We start from the raw sequence: 21,967 nt of genomic DNA on the forward strand, positions 1-21,967 counted from the left end.
TGAAATTGATTTTTAGACCGCCAGTAAATCAAGAGGTATTGAATGGACAGAAAAGCAAAAATTAGGTCAAAGATCAAAATTAATCATGATCATAGTGACTGTTGGGAAAGACTGAAGAGACCATAAAATCTGCATGTTCTCTTGGTTCTTAGGTCCTTAAATAATTAGAAGCAATATTTCATTTACCATGCACAAGCAACATACAAGTGACATGAAATGGTGATAGGCAAAGCAAATACAATTTTAGGATACAGGGCAAGTAAGCATAAAATAAAAACCACTAAAGGCCACACTTTCATATGTACTAATACCTTTAGAGTACAGCTTTTAGATATAAATGTCAAGGCTAACAACATTCTGGGAAAAGGCTTTCCAGATTGGTATCAACCCTGACATTTTCTACAGTGAACACAACTCAGAGGAAATCATAATGATAAAAATATTAGGTAGTTCATTTGGACAGATTACCACATATACATGAATGCTAAGACAATAGAAATTACATCTGCATATCCTACCTAGTTCAGACTATTTAAGCGTACAACAGGTATAGATTTGCTACTGTTGTTTATAGATCTTGCTATGTAATTCGAACTGCAATGATTTAATAGTCAAAAGCAGCCTCTGGTAATTTTTGTCACCTGAAGCGTAATTCATTTGTTTCTTATTTCATTGCATGGCCCAGTAAGACTAAGGGTCAAAGAGTGCTATAGCTGTACATATCACCACAAATGGTAGCTTGATTATTCACTGGGTAATAATATGTGCATGGTAGTTGCGGAAGTTAGGTCTTGAATGTCAGGAAATTTAGTGACATTTTATTAGCTTAGGTTATAATGCATTTCAAATGTAAGGTCTGAGTTAGTCATTAATTCATGGTTTATGGAGTTGTATGGATTCAGTCACCAAATGAAACATCAGAGTTCAAATTAGTTTTATTACAAAGTACATATATGTCACCATATATTATCTTGAGAGACATTTTCTTGCAGGCATTTCCAGGAAAACAAAGGAAAAGAAATACAATAGAATCAATGAATAACTACACACTTCATATAAGAAAAATGAAATTGAAGCAATAGTGATAAGCGTGGACGCTGAAAAGGCATTTGATTCGGTTAATTGGAATTTTCTCTATAGAGTTTTACATAGATTTGGTCTACATGACACAATTATTAAAACTATACAAGCACTATACGACAATCCTACTGCCAGGATTAAAATCAATGGATATTTATCTAATAGTTTTACCCTAGAAAGGGGCACAAGACAGGGTTGTGCATGGTCACCGCTACTCTTCACATTATATCTGGAACCATTAGCTCAATACATCAGACAAAATGAAGATATCAGGGGAATTACTATTAAAGGGACAGAGCATAAATTGGCCTGTTACGCGGATGACATTTTGATCTGTCTAGGGCAACCAACATACTCTTTACCTAAATTGATGCAATCCTTTGAACAATATGGCCAATTATCAGGATACAAGATCAACATAGATAAAACCCAACTACTTTCATATAACTATAGCCCACTGAGAGAAATTGAAAGTAGATATCCTTGGGCACGGCAAACAGAGTCTGTCAAATATTTGGGCATCATTATGCCAAAAGATTTGGCAAAATTATCAGAATGCAATTATCAGCCAATATATAAAAAAAAATTAAGGAAGATATAGCAAGGTGGAACCTAATTCCTTTTCTTGGTCTCAGTTCAAGGATTGAATCTATTAAAATGAATATACTGCCCAGACTACTATATCTCTTTCAGACCCTACCAATAGAGATTAACCAAAATCAATTCAATGAATGGAACAAGATATTAGGTAAAAGGCCTAGGGTTCGTCTCAAAACTCTGCAATTAGCCAAGGAGAAGGGGGGATGGGGCCTACCTTCTCGTAGAGATTATTGTTTTTCAGCACAGTTGAGAGCCATGATATACCAGTGCAACCCATCATATGATGCTCAATGGAAAAACATTGAGGAGAGGATACTTTCCATCCCCATACAGGCAATTTTGGCTGATAACAACCTACAAAGTTACATAAATAATATTGACAACCCGTGGGTGAAATGGACTCTTAAAATATGGAAAATTATTATAAAAGAACATAAACTGAGAAAGGCTTTGCAATTCTTAAATGGTGTGCATATGACTCAGATTTTATGCTGAATAAACTGGATGCTAGATTTAAGGACTGGACAGCTAAAGGAATAATAACTATTTGCAATATAATGAAAGAAGGAACACTGTTCAGTTTTGAAATGCTCAAAGAGAAACACTTATTACAAAAACAAGACTTTTACCGATATTTACAAATGTGACAATATGTTAATAGGACAGTTAAAAATGTAACCAAGGCAAGTACATTTCTGATAGGGCTGTTTAGAAAAGCATATAATTCAGACAACGGTAGTAAAATCATTTCAAGCGTGTATAAGCATTTGTCAAATCTTAAAACACATTCGACTTCATACATTAAACACAAAATGGGAGAAGGAAGGAGGGATAATAATATCTGAGGAAGACTGGACAGTAATATGGAGGTATCAATCGAAGTGTACCAGTTCACAGAAATGGAGGGAGTTCGGGTGGAAAAACTTGATAAGACATTTTATTATACCCTCTCAGAAATTCCATTATGATAATAACCCCCCTGTTTGCTGGAGAAATTGTGGAAATCAAAATGCAAACCATTATCAGATTTTCTGGGAATGCCCCATTATCAAAGACTATTGGAGTGGGATACATAATGCCCTACAAGACATCTTTAAATGTGAAATACCCTTAGAGTTAAAAATACACTTGGACTAAGATGTTAACTGTCCTGTGCTGTCACCAGTGGGAACTTCAGTTCATCTGCCACCTGTCTTCAGGAGTTTCAGCCCGCTTATGATCAAGACTCCCTCGAGGTAGTGGGCCAGCAGTGCTAAAGCACCTCCTCCCACTGGTGAGCTTAAAAACTTGGCATCTGCCTCTATCAGTCACTTCCATCCAACAGATAGTTTGCTCTTCAGGTGTCTATGCAACTACTGAAGGGTCTGCAAGATATGTATACACTGTCTGACTATCTGCCCTTCTGGACATATTTGTTCCACACCCATGCTGATCCTTTCTCTGCTGCCTCAGCTACAGCCCTGCTGGAAGACTTGATCTCTCTTCTAGTGAAGCCAAGGTCACGCAGCCACTTCTGGAGAGTGAACGCAATAAACTCATGGCAACCTACTTCAAATGGATAGCATGAGACCTTCCACCCTCTGTCTCTGCACTCTGATCTTAATTCTGCATACTTGGTTAACTTGTGCTCATGGGCTTCATCGATGTTGTCTTCCCAGGGGACTGTGAGTTCACCAATAACCACTTCCCTACTGGTGTCAGACCATATGATTATATCTGGACGCAATGTGGTGAAAGCTATTTGCTCCGGGAAACTGCCTTTCCCATCCAGGTCGGCCTTGACACACCAATCATTGGCTGAAGAAAGTATGCTTGATCGTGAGCCTGTGCTGTACACCCTTGACTTGGAGCCTTCTTTCACAAATGATATGCGATGTTCTGTGCAGCATGGGGCATGAGATAAGTTGTGCTGCAGTACTCTCTGCTCAACCGCTTCTGTTACAACTTTGAGAACGTTGTTATGTCTCCAAGTGTACATGCCGCTGGAAAGATTGACTCTGCATGCACTCAGAATATGTTGAAGTGTTCCCTTCTCGCCACAAGCAGCACACCTGTCTGTCTTATCTTCATACCAGGTGCGAGGTTGGGAAGTGTTGGGAGCAGATCGTACGCTGCTCTGCATAGAAAAGAAACGCGGAGCGATTCCATCTGCCACAGAACATTCCAAGATAGATGTCGTTGTTCAACACTTTCCCACAAGGTCCAAGCCCCTTGTTTGGCCAGGCCAGCTGTTTTAGCTAACCTCTTCTCCTCTTCTACCTCTCGTATTTCTTGTGTTACAAGCTCACGGCACTCCTTACCTGTAGAAGATGACCACCACTTGTGGGTTGTCCACCCAAGTCCCTGGTGGCCTAGCTGGATAGCCCCAACCATCTCCTTGTGCTTCAATCTAGACTCTGCCTCATCAACTGCTACACAGGCTGACCACTTCCTGCCTGATCTCTCATCTGGCTGGGTATTCTTGATGACAGGGTCTTTTGAGTCTCGAAGCATCAAGAATGATCTTACCTCGGCAACCTTGACCTCTTCAACAAGGGATTGCACTGGGATGGTAAGCTTTGTCTGGCTACTGTGGATTGCAACATTGGTGAGGCTGCTCGGTACTCCAAGCCACTTCTTCACATACTTGTTGATCTTCTGTTCCATTGCCTCAACATGGGACATTGCCACTTCATAGACAGTTAGTGGCCACATTATCCGTGGCATCAGTCCGTACTGCAAGCACCACAACCTCAACTTGCCAGGCAAGCCACACCTGTCAACAGATATCAGACCTCTATTGATCTGTTCTCCTGTCTCTTGAACCCTCTTGGTGTCTCTCAGTTCCTCTGTGTACCATCGCCCGAGGCTCTTAACTGGTTGGTCCTGAATGGATGGAATCTCCTCTCCACAAAGGGTGAAATGAAAGTCAACCAGTTTTCCTCTCCTAAGAACAAGGTTCCTTGACTTCTTGGTCTTGAATTTCATTCTTCCCCAATCCATTAGCTCCTTGAGTTTAGATAGTACATTTTCCACTGCCTCCGTGCTGGGACCCAAAAGGGTGAGATCGCCCATGAACGCTCGTATTGGCGGTAACTCCCCTCCGCCATCAAGTGCGACACCTGGCCCCACTGATTCTGCAGCCCTCACAATGACCTCCATGGCTAACACAAAAAGGATAGGTGAAATCACACATCCCATTGGGATTCCAACATCCAAGCTCTGCCTCCTAGTTGTAAACTGCTGAGTGGAAAACCTCATGCAGAAATCGTTGTAGTACTGCATAACAAAGTTCCTCACCTTAGCAGGAATCCATAGGAATTCCATCGCAAACTCTATCAGGACATGGGGAACAGAACAATACGCATTTGTCAGATCAAGCCAAACTACAGCCAGATTTCTTCTCAACCTTTTTGACTCCTTGATGGTATGCCATATCATACTAGAATGTTCAAGGCAGCCAGGGAAGCCTGGTATTCCTGCCTTCTGCACAGATGTATTTACGAATCCATTCTCTATCACAAATGAAAATGTTCTTTCTGCCAGAATGCCAAACATAATCTTCCCCTCTACATTCAGGAGTGAAATTGGTCGGAACTGATTCAACGTAGAAGAATTCTCTTCCTTCGGGATGTTTTCTCCTTCAGCCTCACTCCATGACAGAGGAACACCACCTTGTCTCCACACCACCTTTAACAATCTCCACAAGTATTTCCTCAGTTCTTCACACTTCTTGAACACCTTATATGGCACTCCATTAGGTCCTGGCACTGAGCCTGACCTTGCCTTTCTGATGAACCGTTCGACTTCTGCCAGTTTGGGTTCTGATAGATCGAACTTCACTCCTGGCTTGGTAGGCTTCACAAGCCCTGAAATGTCAAGCAAAGGAGCCTCCCGCTGTTCGTTAGAGTAAGTGCTTGCCAGGTGATCCTCAAGTTCTTGTTGAGAGATGTTAAGCTGTCCGCTCTTACTTTGTTCAAACAGTTTCTTTCTGAACTCATGAGGGTTCTCAAAGAACGACTTTCTTGCCTTCTCTCTCTTCTTTCTCTTTTTACGTTGTGAGTCTGCACGACGGAGTGATGCTAACCTTAAATCGAAAATGTTCTCGGAGATCAGCAAGCCCTGGCTTGTCATCCTCACCTGCTACCTTCCACCTCTGTTTCAACGATCTAAGCTCTCTCCCCAACCTACTAATCTCCTTCTGGTGCCTGCTTGGTTGTTGTGTAGGCTTTGCTTTCTTCAACTCAACCAAACCAAACCTGTACTTTCCAACATCGTAAATCATATCGCCCATCACTTCCAACTTTCTCTTTGATGTTCCCCTGAGAGTGTTCTTCAACATCATATTGATATCCTCATCAAACACACACTAAGCCTTCTCATCTGCCATTGCTGGCCACTTGACCTTCCTCTTCTTCTCTACCTCCTCACCACCGCCATCATGCGAAGGATCTACCTGAGTACTGTGCTCTGAAACCTGACCTGGGTTATCTCTCGTCTGACCTGGAGTATGATGCCTCTCTCCAGAGTGAATCGCTGTGGCTTGTGAATCAGGGGTTGAAAAGACCACATCAACTGTGCTTAGAGAGTAAGACCATATATTTTGGTCTTACTCTCTACTCTATAACCTCAAGAATGGTTGAAAAGAGATAAATATTTAATGAATGTACTGTTAGTGGCTGGTTAGAAGACCCTTACCAGGAAATGGTTATCACAGGAGAGCCCAACTCTAAATGTATGGACGGAAATTACAATGGACATTTACAAAATGGAGAAGACAACAGCATCTTTTAATCATAAGTTGGAACAATTTTATTCATACTGGACAAAATGGCTCAACTACATAACACCTTATAGGCCTGATTTTATTCTCACAAGTCAATGAATATGTTGTAAAAAAAAAATCACTCCCTACTCTGTACATAGTTTTCTTCTTTCGATTGTTCTTTCTTTCCTCTCCTTTCTATAAGTGTATACCTCAGATAATTATTATGTGGAGATTTGTGACAAATATGATTATATGATATATGAGTACAGTATCTGAAATACATCTATTGGAAATGTTTGTTTGATGATGAAATTCAATAAAAAATAAATTACAAAAAAAAGGAAAACTACACACAAAGGCTGACAACCAATATGCAAAAGAAGACAAAGTGTGCAAACAAAAATAAATAAATTCATAAATAAATAACGCTGAGCACATGATCTGTTAAGTCCTTGGAAGTGAGTCCATAGGTTGTGGAATCAATTCATAGTTGTGGTGAGTGAAGTTATCCACACCGGTTCAGGGGCCTGAAGGTTGTAAGATAAATATTAGTGTTTAGGGCAGCAATGAAGGTCCTCCATCTTGGTCTACCCATACCATCGTACACAGATATAGAAGGATTCTTCATTGTTGTTTCCATAACAATTATTTTGACCAGTAAGGAGTGTTAGCCCTGAAACTGGAAGGCCGGTGGACTACTTTAAGTCTGGCCTCTACCCTTTGACCTGTTTGACATGGGTGATCCCATCAAGAGCCAAAGCACAAGGCCGTGACTCCAGCCAACATAGCTCTCTGGGTCACTGAGGCACGTAAGCCTCCAAACCCTATGACAAGGTTATGGTCCACTTCGAGGATGTCTTATGTTAGAGGTGATATAAATCAAAATAGATTTTTAAACTACAGTACAATGCTGATTGACTCTCTGCAAGAGACATTTGTCGGGTGGTTTTGATCATCCCCTGGCTTTTGAATGGCAACACTGTTGAATCAGGCACAATGGTTATTGAGCGGCTGGTTGAAAATATAAATTGGAGAGTGATCATCAACTTCTGAGTAAGTTTGATTTTCCAGCATTTGATGTGAAGAAATTTATTGATTGGCTATTTAATTCCATGAGTGGGAAGCATCAGAAGTATAGCTTTATCGTATCTTCATCTTCGAGGTTATGTATTCCCCATTTTTACTTCCCAACCAGCTAATCACTGTTAAAAGAGGGTGTTGGTTGAAGTGTTAAACACTGAACTATCATGCAGCTTCATTAATGACTACTGGATTGCTAAGTGACAACCAGCTTTTTAGTAAGATAATCTCAATTCATTTACTAAATTGTTAAGTAAAATGGGCATTACCAGTGTTTGGATTTAAATAACCCTCTATTGATGTTTTTTATTCCAGGTTTATTCGAACAATTGAAATTGAATTCCCATGATGATGATGGAATTCATATTCCTGTTTTTAGATATATGGCCAGACCTCTATATTAATTCAGTGACAAAGACAGAAAAAGACAGGAATTTGAATTTGAGAACAGGGTGGGAATAAGGGAGGGAGAAGGATGAAGGGTGAAAGGATGACAATGAATACTTTTAGGTGTTAAGAGACGGCCAAGATAAGAACATAGAACATAGAAATCTACAGCACATTACAGGCCCTTCGACCCACAATGTTGTGCTGACCATGTAACCTACTCTGGAGACTGCCTAGAATCTCCCTAGCACATAGCCCTCTATTTTTCTAAGCTCCATGTACCTACCTAAGAGTCTCTTAAAAGACCCTATTGCTGGCACCGTTGCTGGCAGTGCATTCCACGCACCCACCACTCTCTTTATACACTCGCAGCTACTTTATTAAGTATACCTGTACACCTACTCGATAATGAAAATTACTAATCATTCAATCTTGTGGCAGCTACTCAATGCGTAAAAGTATGCAGAAATAGTTGAGAGGTACAGTTGTTGTTCAGACCAAACACCAGAAGGGGAAAGAAATGTAATCTAATTGACTTTGGTCATGGAATGATTGTTGGTGCCACATGGATGGTTTGAGTATCTCAGAAACTGCTGATCTCTTGGGATTTTCAGGCAGTGGCGTATCTAAGGTATGGCAGGCATGGCACGTGCCCTGTGCGCCATTTGAAGGGGGGGCACCACTGAGCAGTTTCTACTAAAGTCAGCCAAGCCATCCTCGGATAGTGGAAAAAGACTTTTCTTCAGATGTATGATCTGTCTTTGATTATCATGGGTGAGAAGCACTAGGATGGCCTTATTTCAGAGCATTGTGTAAGAAGACCATGAAACGTTTCTTCATGAAGAAGAAGGAAAGTGGAGCTGAAGGACGGAAGAGACAAAAGTTGGAGGTGGAGGAAGCCAAGAAGTCGAGCAAGTTCTTCATGCCCTTCTTAGAAAAGCCCGGAACAAGTAGTTCGACACGTTCCATGGAGTCGCCTGCACCTGCTACAAGCTTGTTAGAATCCGATGGTGGATCAAGTACAAATGCGTCACAAGCCAAAGAGGAAGGCAAGTCAGATAAATCCGAGTATGACAAGATTAAGAGTGAGACTGCCACAGAGAACGTGGACATGACAGGAGGGGAAGACAATGGTGGTGGTGGTGATGTTGAGTTTATTGACGAGATTGAACCTGACGACACTGAACCTAGTGAACTGGATGGTGTCAAAGAACCTCGAACTGTCATACCAGAAGTGATTGAACAGCATGAGATTGGACTTCTGAAGTTCGACAAGGATACTGAAAGAGGAATTCTGCCTGACGCGTTGAGAACAGAAATAATAAAGTTGGGTTCGAAGTATTTCCAGAACAGTGAGGGGCCTTTCCTACCAACAAATAACCGCTCATTGAACAAAAATTGGTTCAAGAGGAAATTGGGAAATGGTCGTGGTGAGGAAGTGACTCGCTCATGGCTGGTCTTTTCCCCTTCTAAAAAGTCTGCATTTTGTATCTGTTGTCTTCTCTATTCCCAGTCAGACCATCAATCTTCATTGAGGCAGGAAAGTGGATTCAACCCGTGGAAAGCACCTGAAAGGATTAGTATTCATGAAAATGACAAGAATCATCGGGAATGCTTCACACAGTGGAAAGAAATGGAAAGAAATTTAGCCGGAAACAGAGGAGTTATTGACACGGTATTTCAGTCACAGATTGAGATGGAAAAGCAGAAGTGGCGTAATATCTTGACAAGAATCCTTCACTGCATAAAATTCCTTGCAAATCAGAACCTGGCTTTGCCAGGACACAGGGAGTCACTTCAGCTAGACGATGACTCCAATGTGGGAACTTTCCTTGGCTTACTGAAACTACTGGCCATCTTTGTCCCTGTCAAAAAAAAACACCTCACTCATTTGGAAAGTCATCCTGGATCCACGTCTTATCTTTCACCAGGTGTCCAGAATGAATTAATCCACATGATGGCATCCACTGTTCACCAGAGTTTACTGAGAAGCATTCGTAAAGCCAAGTACTATGGTCTCATGTTCGACCTGTCTCCTGATCAGGCACACCGTGACGTGAGCAGATGTCAGAAGTAGTGAGGTATGTGGAAGTTGATTTTGAGAGGAAAACAGTCCGTGTTAGAGAGCCCTTCCTTGGTTTAATCCAGATAAGCCAGAAGGATGCTGAGAGCTTGGTTGAAGACATCTTGAAACAGCTAGAGAAGGATGAAATGGAGCTACTAGATTGTTGGTCACAGTGCTATGACAACGCTGCTGTGTTGGCTGGACACAGAAGTGGTGTTCATCAAAGATTATGTGAGAAAAACAACCTGGCAGTGTTTGTGAATTGTGACAATCACTCACTCAACTTGGTGGGTGTACATGCAGCCAAGCAGGATACAATGATGGTCACGTTTTATGGAACCATCAAAGCACTCTACATATTTTTCTCTTGTTCAACACAGTGCTGGGAAAAACTCAAAAACACTGTGCCTGTGGTTGTTAAGTCGGAGTCCGAAACCAGGTGAAGCGCAAGACAGAATCAGTGAAGCCCGTCAACAAGTACCTTGAGGAGATACTTCAAGTTCTCCAAGACATGATAGACAATGAAAACGAGACCAGTGAAACAAGAAGTGACGCAAGACAGCTGTACAACCGTATGTTGAGATACGATTTTCTGATTTTGCTAGGATTTTGGAACAAAGTACTCATTCACATTGACCGTATTCAAAAGAGGCTACAGGATCCTAGCATGAACTTCCACGATGCTGCCCTGGATTTGAAAGCCCTCCAAGATCATTTTTATGATGAAGGAGAAGTGTTGGTCAGTGAATTACTCGAAGAAGGAGTCAGTCTCTGTCAAGAATGGAATATTGAAGTTGAAAGACGTCAGAGACGAAAGAAACGAATGGCTGATGAGAACTCGAGAGACGCTGGGTTAACAGCTAAGGAAGAAATGGAAGGAGTCATGAAGGGAACAGAGAAATGAACGAAAGATTCACTTGTTTGCACGACACTGTTGCCAAGTTTGGGTTCCTTCTTGATGTCGAGGGACTATGTTACGGCACCGACTGTAACGACCTAAAGAAGAAGTGCGAAAATTTGGGCGAATTGTACAGCTCTGATGTTGATGGACAGCAGCTACATGAAGAAATTTTGGATTGCAGAATGTTGCTATCAAGGCGGGGCAACATGAAAATATTAAGACCTGAAGAGCTTCTTGAATTTATTGTTCAGTATAGAGATGAGAGAGTCTTCCCCAATCTTCGCATTGCTATTTAGATAATGCTAACCATTGCAGTTTCCACTGCCAGCTGTGAGAGATCAGTCAGCAAGTTAAAACTAATACTTTCATATTTGAAAGCCTCCATGGGTCAAGGCATACTCTGTGATCATGTTCTGCTGAGTGTAGAAAGAGAAGAAACTGAAAAAACTGACTTTGATCACATCATAGACCAATTTGCATCAGTGAAAGCAAGGAAGGTGCAGTTATAATTTTCATGTAGTGCCATAATTTGTTAATTAAAAGATTAACGAGCTTGACTTGTATTTTTGAGCTGATATTATGGTAAAGTTTTCTAAAAGATGGGTGTCAGGTGTTTGGACAGGGGCACAATTTCAGTGCTTGCCATAGGCACTATTTTCCATAGATATGCCCCTGTTTTCAGGCACACCAGCCTCTAGAGTTTACAGAGAATGGTGCAAAAAAAAACAAAAAAAAATCTTATGAACAGCAGTTCTGTGGGTGAAAATGCCTTGTTAATGAGAGAGGAGAAAGGAGAATGGCCAGACTGGTTCAAGTTGACAGGAAGGCGACAGTAACTAAAATAACCAGGTGTTACAAGAGCATCTTTGAATGCACATGTTGAACCTTGAAGTGGATGGGCTACATCAGCAGACCATGAGCATACAATCAGTGGCCACTTTATGAGATACAAGAGCATGGGACCAGTAGTTTTAGTGTAATGATGGTGTGAGGGCCTTTCTGCAGCACTAAATTACAGACCATGGAGGAAACAGTTCTGTTGTTGTGCCTCACGAGTATTCAGTTTAGGCTCCTTGACCTGTTTTGATTCTATTCTTTCAAGCATGATGGCAGTATGATACAGCATACCAGAGAATATAGCTGATTTATATTCAGATTTATTTGCCACATGTACATCGGAACATACAGTGAAATGTGCTACATCCATTAACATCCAACACAACATAGAGATGTGCTGGTGACGGCCCACAAGTGTTGCCACCACAGCATGCACACAATGTTCCACAGAACAGCACAGAGCACAAGCAACAAAACAACAACAGCAAACAAACCCCTCACTCACAAAATCCCACCCATACACACAGACAGTCCTCAAACTCCAGCTGATATGAAATAAAGACTGCGACTCCATAATAATTGTGCAGTAGTCAATTCTATCAGTGCTGAGATGAGCAGATACATCTCAGCCGGTATAATGGTGCCTCAGGTCCATTTTAGTTCTTTACATTTTCAGACATCCCACCCTGCAAAAACTCATTTCAGGGAGGTAGCACCATCAATTTGCAGGAGACTTCCGGAACTTCCGGGAGAGGTGGGATGTCTGCAATAGAGTAGCTCCTTAGCAGCTAGCCAGCTAGTTTAAATAACGTTAGCTATGCTAATGAACGAATGACACCTGTTAAACTCACCTCAACATGTCTTTTACAGTCTTAACCCACCATGGGCAATAGAAAAGTCACTGTTGCAAACAGTGCAGCGAGCAATACTGTCATTATTTTTGACCCCTATTAGGTAGGGGTACACTTTAATGTAGTCTGGGGTGGCGTACTGTATGTTTTATATTTTTTTTTGGAACACTCTGCCACTCTGACTTTTTTTGGAACTCTCTCGCTCTTGCTCTTGCTCTCGCTCTCTCTCTCTCACTCGCGCTTGCTTTCTTTCTCTCACGCTCACTCTCAAAAAAATCAATTTTGGGGACATTGTATATAATTTGCGGGCATCAGGGAGCCACTATTAATATGCGGGAGACTCCCGGAACTTCTGGGAGAGGTGGGATGTCTGCATTTTATTTCATTCAGCAGCTTTCTGGATACAGCCAGCAAGGTCAGTAGTGAAACTACCAAGCCACACATGGAGATGAGTACTGAAATTAGCACACAGAATACATTTTTTCACTTCCTTTATCATAGTGTTTCTTTCCAGGATTGTTCAGCACAGTGTAGTATTTATTTATCATCTGAGTGAGGTACTTGAGGAAGTTCCATAGTCTGTCATAAGTGAAAGCCATCTTAAGGATCTCCAGGGTCACTCTCTGCCGTAGCCGCAAGACAAATATTCATCTTCTAATTTGCAATCAGAAATGAGAAATTCTTTTAAATCCTGATCAAGATCACTATCAACCAAGGGTTTAAAAAGGCAGGCTCTGTTTGGGTGTGGTCAATAATCAGTTTTAATTTCCAAGGTTTGACCGCAATTATGGACTCAATGTCATTCAAATACTTTAAAATAAAATTTGCTTGTTTAAAATAAGCAAATTAAACACTCTCATGCAAGCAATTCCATTCCTGCCTTTGGACCGTTTTGGGTTCAGGGAAAGATACCGAAGTGAGCCAGTTTTGTTCTGCAAATGTGGAATGCACTGCTATCTGGATTATTTCAAGAAAGTCTCCTAAGGTAACCATATTTTCATATTTAAAATAACAGAAGATCTTCCAAAAGAAAATACTTGCAGCTTGAAACAAACGCACAGATTTGCACTTATGTAACCCTTTTCACATCCCGTTCAACAAATGAAAAGTATTTTCCAGGCCACAGCTTTCTTTCAGCCGTGCCATCTAATAATCACTAAGAAACACAGTTAACGTGCGATCTGAAAGAAAGCACCTCCAACGATAAGGTGCTCTCTCAGCACAACACCAGAAGAAGGAGTGCTACCTACACCAGGAAAGTTCCCAGATTTGTCCAGCATCTTCACCTGATGTTTGGCTCTGAAGTAAGGTCCAGGTCCTAGATCATCTCATCTCTTCTCGAATACCTTATGCGGCAGGCAGAAAGGTTCATAATGCTGTAAATTGTAGATTACATGTCACGTACTTTCAGGCTGTCTATCAGCTGACACTCATTGAACATCCCGAAGGCATGAGAGGCAAGTGAGAATGAGTCTTCAATGTGCCATTCATATGCATTTGGAAAAATGTCTTGTTTAAATGTTTTTGTTTAATAATTCATGCATTTTCCTTACAAGTTTGTCATATACGCTCAGTGCCAAGGGAGATATTGGCATCCATGTCCATTGGACACAAAGCTATTGCGCAAGTTGACAGTGTCATTAAGAAAGCATATGGTGTGTTGCCTTCATCAATCATGGGATTGAGTTCAAGAGCCATGAGGTAATGTTTCAGCTATATAAGACCTTAGTTAGACCCCACTGTGTTCAGTTCTGGTCACCGCATCACAGGAAGGATGTGGATACTACAGAGAGAGTGCAGAGGAGATTACAAGGATGTTGCCTGGATTGGAGACCATGCCTTATGAGAATAGGTTGAACAAACTTGGCTCAAGTTTTCTCCTTGGAGTGATGGAGGATGAGAGGTGACTTGACAGAGGTGTATAACATGATGAGGGGTGACTTGATAGAGGTGTATAACATGATGAGAGGTAACTTGACAGAGGTGTATAACATGATGAGAGGTAACTTGACAGAGGTGTATAACATGATGAGGGGTGACTTGACAGAGGTGTATAACATGATGAGGGGTGACTTGATAGAGGTGTATAACATGATGAGGGGTGACTTGACAGAGGTGTATAACATGATGAGGGGTGACTTGACAGAGGTGTATAACATGATGAGGGGTGAGAGGTGTATAACATGATGAGGGATGACTTGACAGAGGTGTATAACATGATGAGAGGTGACTTGACAGAGGTGTATAACATGATGAGGGGTGACTTGACAGAGGTGTATAACATGATGAGAGGTGACTTGACAGAGGTGTATAACATGATGAGAGGTGACTTGATAGAGGTGTATAACATGATGAGAGGCATTGATCATGTGGATGGCCAGAGGCTTTTTCCCAGGGCTGAACTGGCTAACACGAGGGGGCGTAGTTTTAAGGTGCTTGGAAGTAATTACAGGGGGATGTCAGAGGTAAGTTTTTCACACAGAGAGTGGTGGGTGCATGGAATACATTGTTAGCAACAGTGGTAGAGGTGGATACAATAGGGTCTTTCAAGAGACTCTTAGGTACATCGAGTTTAGAAAAATAGAGGGCTATGCAGTAGGGAAATTCTAGACAGTTTCTAGGGTAGGTTACATGGTCAGCACAACATTGTGGGCTGAAGGGCCTGTAATGTGCTGTAGATTTCTATGTTCTATGTTATGTTCTACTTTTTGCTCTATTATATGCCCTTTCTTTGGCTCTTATATTGGCTTTGACTTCTCTTGTTAGTAATGGTTGTGTCATCTTTCCTTTAGAATACTTCTTCCTCTTTGGAATGTATATATCCTGTGCCTTCCAAATTGCTTCCAGAAATTCCAGCCATTGCTGCTCTGCCATCATCTCTGCCAGTGTTCTTTTCCAATTCATTCTGGCCAACTCCTCTCTCATGCCTCTGTTATTCCCTTTATTCTACTGTGATACTGATACTTCTGACTTTAGCTTCTTCTCAAAACTCAGGGTGAATTCAATCATAAGTGTGATCACTTTCCCTTAAGGGTTCTTTTACCTTAAGGGCTCTCTAATCAATTCTGACTAATTGCACAACACCCAATCCAGAATAGCTGATCCTCTGACGAAGGGTCTTGGCCCGAAACGTCGACTGTACTTCTCCCTATAAATGCTGCCTGGCTTGCCGCGTTCCACCAACATTGTGTGTGTTGCTTGAATTTCCAGCATCTGCAGATTTCCTCGTGTTAACTGATCCTCTAGTGGGCTCAACCACGAGCTGCCCTAAAAAGTCATCTTGTAGGCACTCTAGAAATTCCTCTTCCTGTAATCCAGCACCAGCCTGATTTTCCCAATCTACCTGCATAATGAATTCCCCTGTGACTATTGTAACATTGCCCTTTGGGCATGTATTTTCTATCTCCTGCTGTAATTTGTAGGCCACATCCTTACTACTGTTTGGGGGTTTGTATACAACTCCCATCAGGGCCTTTTTACCCTTGCAGTTCCTTAGGTCTATCCACAATGATTCAACACCTTCCAACCCTATGTTACCTCTTTCTAATGATTTGATTTCATTTTTTACCAACAGAGCAACGCCACCCGCTCTGCCTTCCTGCTTACCCTTCCTTTACAATGTGTATTCTTGGACATTAAGCTCCCAGGTATAATCTTTCAGTCATGATTCAGTGATGCCTACAATATCATACCTGTCAATCTGCAACTGTGCGGCAAGTTCTTCTACCTTATTCTGTATACTGCACACATTCAGATACACCTTCAGTCCTGAATTCACTCTTTTTGATTCTGTCTGCTTTTTACGTTGCATCTCATCCTATTGACTGCAATTTTGCACTATCAATAGCCTCTCCTCACTACATATTGCCTCTGTTTGTAAACCAGCCACCCTCATCTTCAGCACTATTATCCGCCTTTCCTATGATACTTCTTGCATTGAAGTATACGAATTTGCATCCGGTGCTCCCGGTACGGCCTCCTCTACATCGGTGAAACCCGACGCAGATTGGGGGACCGCTTCGTCTAGCAGCTCCGCTCCTTCCACCAAAACAGACAGGATCTCCCAGTAGCCACCCACTTCAACTCTGCTTCCCACTCCCATTCAGATATGTCCATACATGGCCTCCTCTACTGCCATGATGAGGCTAAACTCAGGTTGGAGGAGCAACACCTCATATACCGTCTAGGTAGTCTCCAGCCCCTTGGTATGAAAATAGAATTCTCCAATTTCCGGTAATTCCCTCCCCCTCCCTTCCCCCACCCCTATGTCACTCTGCCCCCTCCCCCAGCTGCCTACCTCCTTCCTCTTGGTTCTGCCTCCTTCTACTAACCATTGTGTTTTCCCCTATTCTTTCTTCACCTTTCCTGCCTATCACCTCCCTGCCTCCCTTCCCCCACCCCTTTATCTTTCCCCTTACTGGTTTTTCACCTGGAACCTACCAGCCTTCTCCTTCCCACCCTCCCCCCACCTTCTTTATAGGGCCTCTGCCCCTTCCCCCTACAGTCCTGACGAAGGGTTCCAGCCCGAAACGTCGACCGATCTTTTCCACTGATGCTGCCCGACCTGCTGAGTTCCTCGAGCGTGTTGTGAGCGAAGTATACGAATCTCAGGACACTAGTTACACTATGCTTAACCTTTTGATTCCTAACTTTGTCTGAGGTCTTACCGGCATCTGCCTCCACAACCTCTCCACTAACTGTTCTGGTGCTTTGTTTCCTAACCCCCTGCAATTCTACTTTAAACTCCACTATGCAGCACTAACAAGCCTTCTCGCTAGGATATTAGTCCCCTTGCAGTTCAAGTGTAAATCGTCTCTTCTGTACAAGTATCACCTTCCCAGGGAGAGAGCCCAATGATCCCAAAATCTTGTGCCTTCCCTCCTACAGAAACTCCTTAGCCACGTGTTAAACTGTATAATCTTCCTAGTTCTAGCCTCACCAGCACATGGCACAGGTAGCATTCCTGAGATCACAATCCTGGAGGTCCTGCCCTTTAACTTAGCACTTAACTCCCTGAACTCCCTATGCGGAACCTTGTCACTCATCCTACCCATGTCATTGATACCTACATGGACCACGACTTTAGGCTGTTCACCCTCCCACTTAAGAATGCTAAGGATTTAATCCAAGATATCCCAGACCCCAGTAGCCGGAGGCAACATACCATCCGGGAATCTTGTTCTCACCCACAGAACCTTCTGTCCATTCTCCCTAAGGAATCCCCTATCACCACAGCATGCCTCTACTCCACCCCCCACCCCGCCGCGAGTCTCAGGGGTAGACTCTGTGCCTGAGACCCAACCACTGTTAGGTCATCCATCCCCGACAGTATCCAAAGTAGTATACCTTTTGTTGAGGGGGATGGCTACAGAGGTACTCTGCACTGGCTCCTTAACCCCTTTCCCCTTCCTGACTGCCACCCAATTTCTTATGTCCTGCACCTTGGGTGTAATTACCTCTCTATATGTCCTATCTGTCACCCCTTTGACCTCCTGAATGATCCAGAGTTCACTCAGTTCTAGCTCCAACTCCGTTACGCAGTTTGTAGTCATTAGGGACACTGGAGGTCTCCTTGCCTTCCCACATCCTGCAAGCAGAGCATTTCAATATCTTGCCTGATATCACTACTGTCCCTAGCTGAGCGGATATAACAGACAACCCACCCTGCAAAAACTCATTTCAGGGAGGTAGCACCACCATTTCAGGGAGGTAGCACCCCCACCCTCGCAACCCCATATCCCACCCCCACCCCGGTCGACCTCCAAGGGTGTATGTAATACTTTGTTTAGTGATTTTGTCTAATCTGTAAACCAAGTTGGGTATATGCAGAAAATGTGACATTAAAATATGTACTTATATTATATTATCATGTTTATTCTATTACAACTTAAAGCAAGTCTACAGGGAGCTTGGCCTCATCATGTAGGACATCAATAGAGTAGCTCCTTGGCAGCTAGCCAGCTAGTTTAAATAATATTAGCTATGCTAATGAACAAATGACACCTGTTAAACTCACCTCAACATGTCATTTTAACCCACCATGGGCAATAGAAAAGTCACTGTTGCAAACAGTACAGCAAGCAACACTGGCATTATTTTTGAGGTCGACGGTAAAGCCCGCCCACAGAGAAAACTGATAGGTCTACTTAGCACGAAAAGAGACCAATCAGGATGCTCCCCCTCTCCAAAAAATCGATTTCCGGGATATTGTATATAATGTCCGGGTGTCAGGGAGCTACTATCAATATATGGGAGACTCCTGGAACTTCCGGGAGAGGTGGGATGTCTGATATAAAGAGAATGAAAACACTTGAGCTTTTCCTTCCTTTGCTTTCTCTGAAGCCTCTCTTTGACGAAGCCTCACGATCACTACTAAGATGACAGCCGCTGCACTTGCCGCTGCCTTCCTTTAATTTGCTCTGACCAGTCAATCCCAGATACTGACTGGTCGCTGGTCAGAGATCTATTACCCTGCTGCAGCTGCCTTTTATCCTCAGGCAGTGGATCTGATTGAAGTCCTCTCTCTTCAAACTTTCAATGTCCAGATTGGAAGCTCGAGTCAAAACTGTGCAATGCATCATTGGCACAAGCCTACCCACCATCAAGGACATAAATACAGAAAGGTATACACAAGAGAGCCAGTAACATCATGAGGATCCCACCCACCCAGCTCATGGACTGTTTGTCCCAATCCATCAGAGAGGAAGCTACGTAGCATCCACCCACCAGGACCTCTAGATTCAAAAATGATTACTTTCCCCAAGCAGTAAGACTGATCAACACCTCCACCCATTAACCCATCCCCAACCACCACTACTTTATCATTTCCTGTCTTTCACCTTAAGGACAGACACTCCAGTGTCTAGCATCATTTTACGGACATACAATCAATTTGTGTACATAAGCTACCTTGTTTATTTATATTTATTTTGCCTTTTTTTTAATCATTATTGTGCTCTTTATCTTATTGTGATTTTTGTACTGCCTCGGAGCCGTTCGTTCTCCTTTACACTTGTGTACTGGAAATCACATTAAACAATCTTAAAAGGCAAAGTTTCCACATATTCAAGAAGCAGCTCTAAGTTTCTTGACTCTTTCAGACTAAATATTTCAAAGCAGACAATTTCTAGCATGCTAGAACGTGTGCATTTAAATATATATGTATATATTTTAAACTATGATATGTTTTAGAATTTAAAACAAAACACTGGATGTTTATGCCTCCGTAATAGGCCGCGTCTCTATGACAGCGAGGAGCAGTTGTGTTAGTGCGCCTGCGCGATAGACAGAGGCTCAGCCCCACCGGCAAGATGGCAGTGGCAGTGCGGCTTGTGCTGCTGGTATGTGGAGGTGAGTGAGCGCTAACGACTGTTCCGTGCTTCCCGAATCATGAAGTGCCATCAGGCATCAAAGGGAGAAAAGGGCACAAGCAAAACAATTCATCGGTTTACTCAGTGCCTTTGATTACAGTTTATTTTCCTTTCTTTTCTGTTGCAGCTACAGTCTTCCGGACCGCTGCGGTGTCTTCCTTTGCTATAGATTTGGATGACTCGTAAGTTGTCAGTAACGTTATCTGTCACAGCTCTGTTGAATCGGGTATAAAACTGTGTAAATTCCGAGGTGACAAGTTGCAAATCAGTCATCCCCATATGCATTTGTCAAAAGTGCAATCTGTGCATTTTATTGAATGTCAATTAATTCCAGGCACGTTATTTCTTTTGAAAGGGGGTTGGGAAGAGTGCACCATTGGCCAACAGTCAAATGAATAAAATGATGCTGTAAAGTGTTAAAGAAGCATTATGGGTATTTTTCCTAAAGCTAAATGTAATTCATAACGAGGCCTTAGCGTTGGAAAACATTCTGCAAATAATATTCCTTAGGGAGCTAAAAATTCCTACCGCTAAGGTTAAGGCAGATGACTCTAATCAACTTTGAGCTCATTCCTTTTATTTTAAATGGTATCTAAGTTACTTTTATGTCGACCTAAATACACGTTATTTGAAAAAGTTAACCTATTTGAGTTTGTAGAACCAAATTCTGTAGAACTGATGTAGTCAAGTCAGCATTCTATAATGAATGTAATGTTCATTTAATTGTTTGTTTATGCCTGTTTATTAGGAATACAGGCAACAATTAGCATATTAATGCATATGTTTCTGTAATTCATATGTTATTTATATACAAGAATGGTATTTTAAATATTTGGCTATCATAGCCAAAACAAATTTTATAAGCTATAGGAGCTATAGGTAGTCTTTGGTACACTGTATGTCGGTGATTATGCTATTGATTTTAGGCAGTGTATGCATGTTTTATTTGAAATATCTTTCCGTAACATAAAGATGCTATTTGAATGTGCAAAGTTCCAACTGTTTAGTCTTGGAGTTGGTATGACCCTTGTATTAATAGTTTAAGCATGGTTGCTATATATTGTGTTCGCATCACTGAAGTTTATGTTGTGTCTTTACTGGAAGTAAGCAAACTGTTTCATGTTATTCACGCAAAAACCTGGTATAGTCATTAAAAATACATGTCCATGTTGAGGAACATTTTATAAGTTATTTTGTTGGACAATATGTACTTCAAATATTAGAGACGAGAGCAGATGCTGGAATCTAGAGCAACCAATTCTGGCAGTATCTGTAGGAGAGTGAATCCATCTGCACATCAACCTTCAAGCCCTCTCAGTTTATCGCCAATTGGCTTCTATCTCTTTACGTATCCCCTTTATATTGCTTATCATCCATCTCCGTTCTGTCCTGATCAACACATGCGAAATGCTGGAGGAACTCGACAGTTCAGGTAGCCTTTATGAAGGGAAGTGAACAGTCGACGTTTCAGGCCGAGACCCTTCATCGTGGGCAGAAAGGAAGAGAACAGAAGCCAGAATATTTTTTAAAAAGTTGGGAGGGGGGCAGCACAAACTGGCAGTTGGTAGGTGAATCCAGGTGAGGAGGGAAGGCAAGAGAGTGGGGCATGGACTAAGTTCAAGTTATTGTCATCTAACTACCCACATACACCTAAATGAAGCAATGTTCCTCTGGATGATGGTGCACCAACAAAACATATATTACACACAGAACATAAAACAAAATACTACCATGAATAAGTTAATAAAATATAATTCAAAATGCTTGTAGTGCACAACACAGGTAAACAATACAGTAACCAGCTCGTGGTCCTAATGACGCTACCTTCATGGCGGCGGTGTATTCATTAGTCTCATGGCCTGTGAGAAGAAGCTGTTACCCAGTTTGGCAGTTGTAGTCTTGATACTCCTGTACCTCCTTCCTGACAGTAGTTGTCAGGTGTTAGGGATCCTCAACAATACTTTGGGCCCTTCACCGAGAACGCTTACAGTATATGTCACAAATGGCGGGGGGAGGGGGGTTGGTTACGGAGAGACGCTGGTGATCTCT

General features: G+C 42.1%; 1 protein-coding gene across 1 annotated transcript in view; it reads left to right on the top strand.

Annotated features, from left to right (window-relative positions):
- The first annotated feature begins 19,820 nt into the window (after nt 1-19,820).
- Nucleotides 19,821-21,967, top strand: part of LOC134350232 (protein disulfide-isomerase TMX3-like) — a 161,658-nt gene continuing 159,511 nt past the window's right edge. Inside the window, exons 1-2 of the mRNA XM_063055243.1 lie at nt 19,821-19,898; nt 20,046-20,100. Coding sequence (XP_062911313.1) covers nt 19,859-19,898; nt 20,046-20,100 — 95 coding nt within the window. The 5' untranslated portion in view covers nt 19,821-19,858. The remainder of the gene's footprint in view (nt 19,899-20,045; nt 20,101-21,967) is intronic.

Source organism: Mobula hypostoma, chromosome 1 (genome assembly GCF_963921235.1).
Source record: "Mobula hypostoma chromosome 1, sMobHyp1.1, whole genome shotgun sequence".
Classification (NCBI taxonomy): Eukaryota; Metazoa; Chordata; class Chondrichthyes; order Myliobatiformes; family Myliobatidae; genus Mobula; species Mobula hypostoma.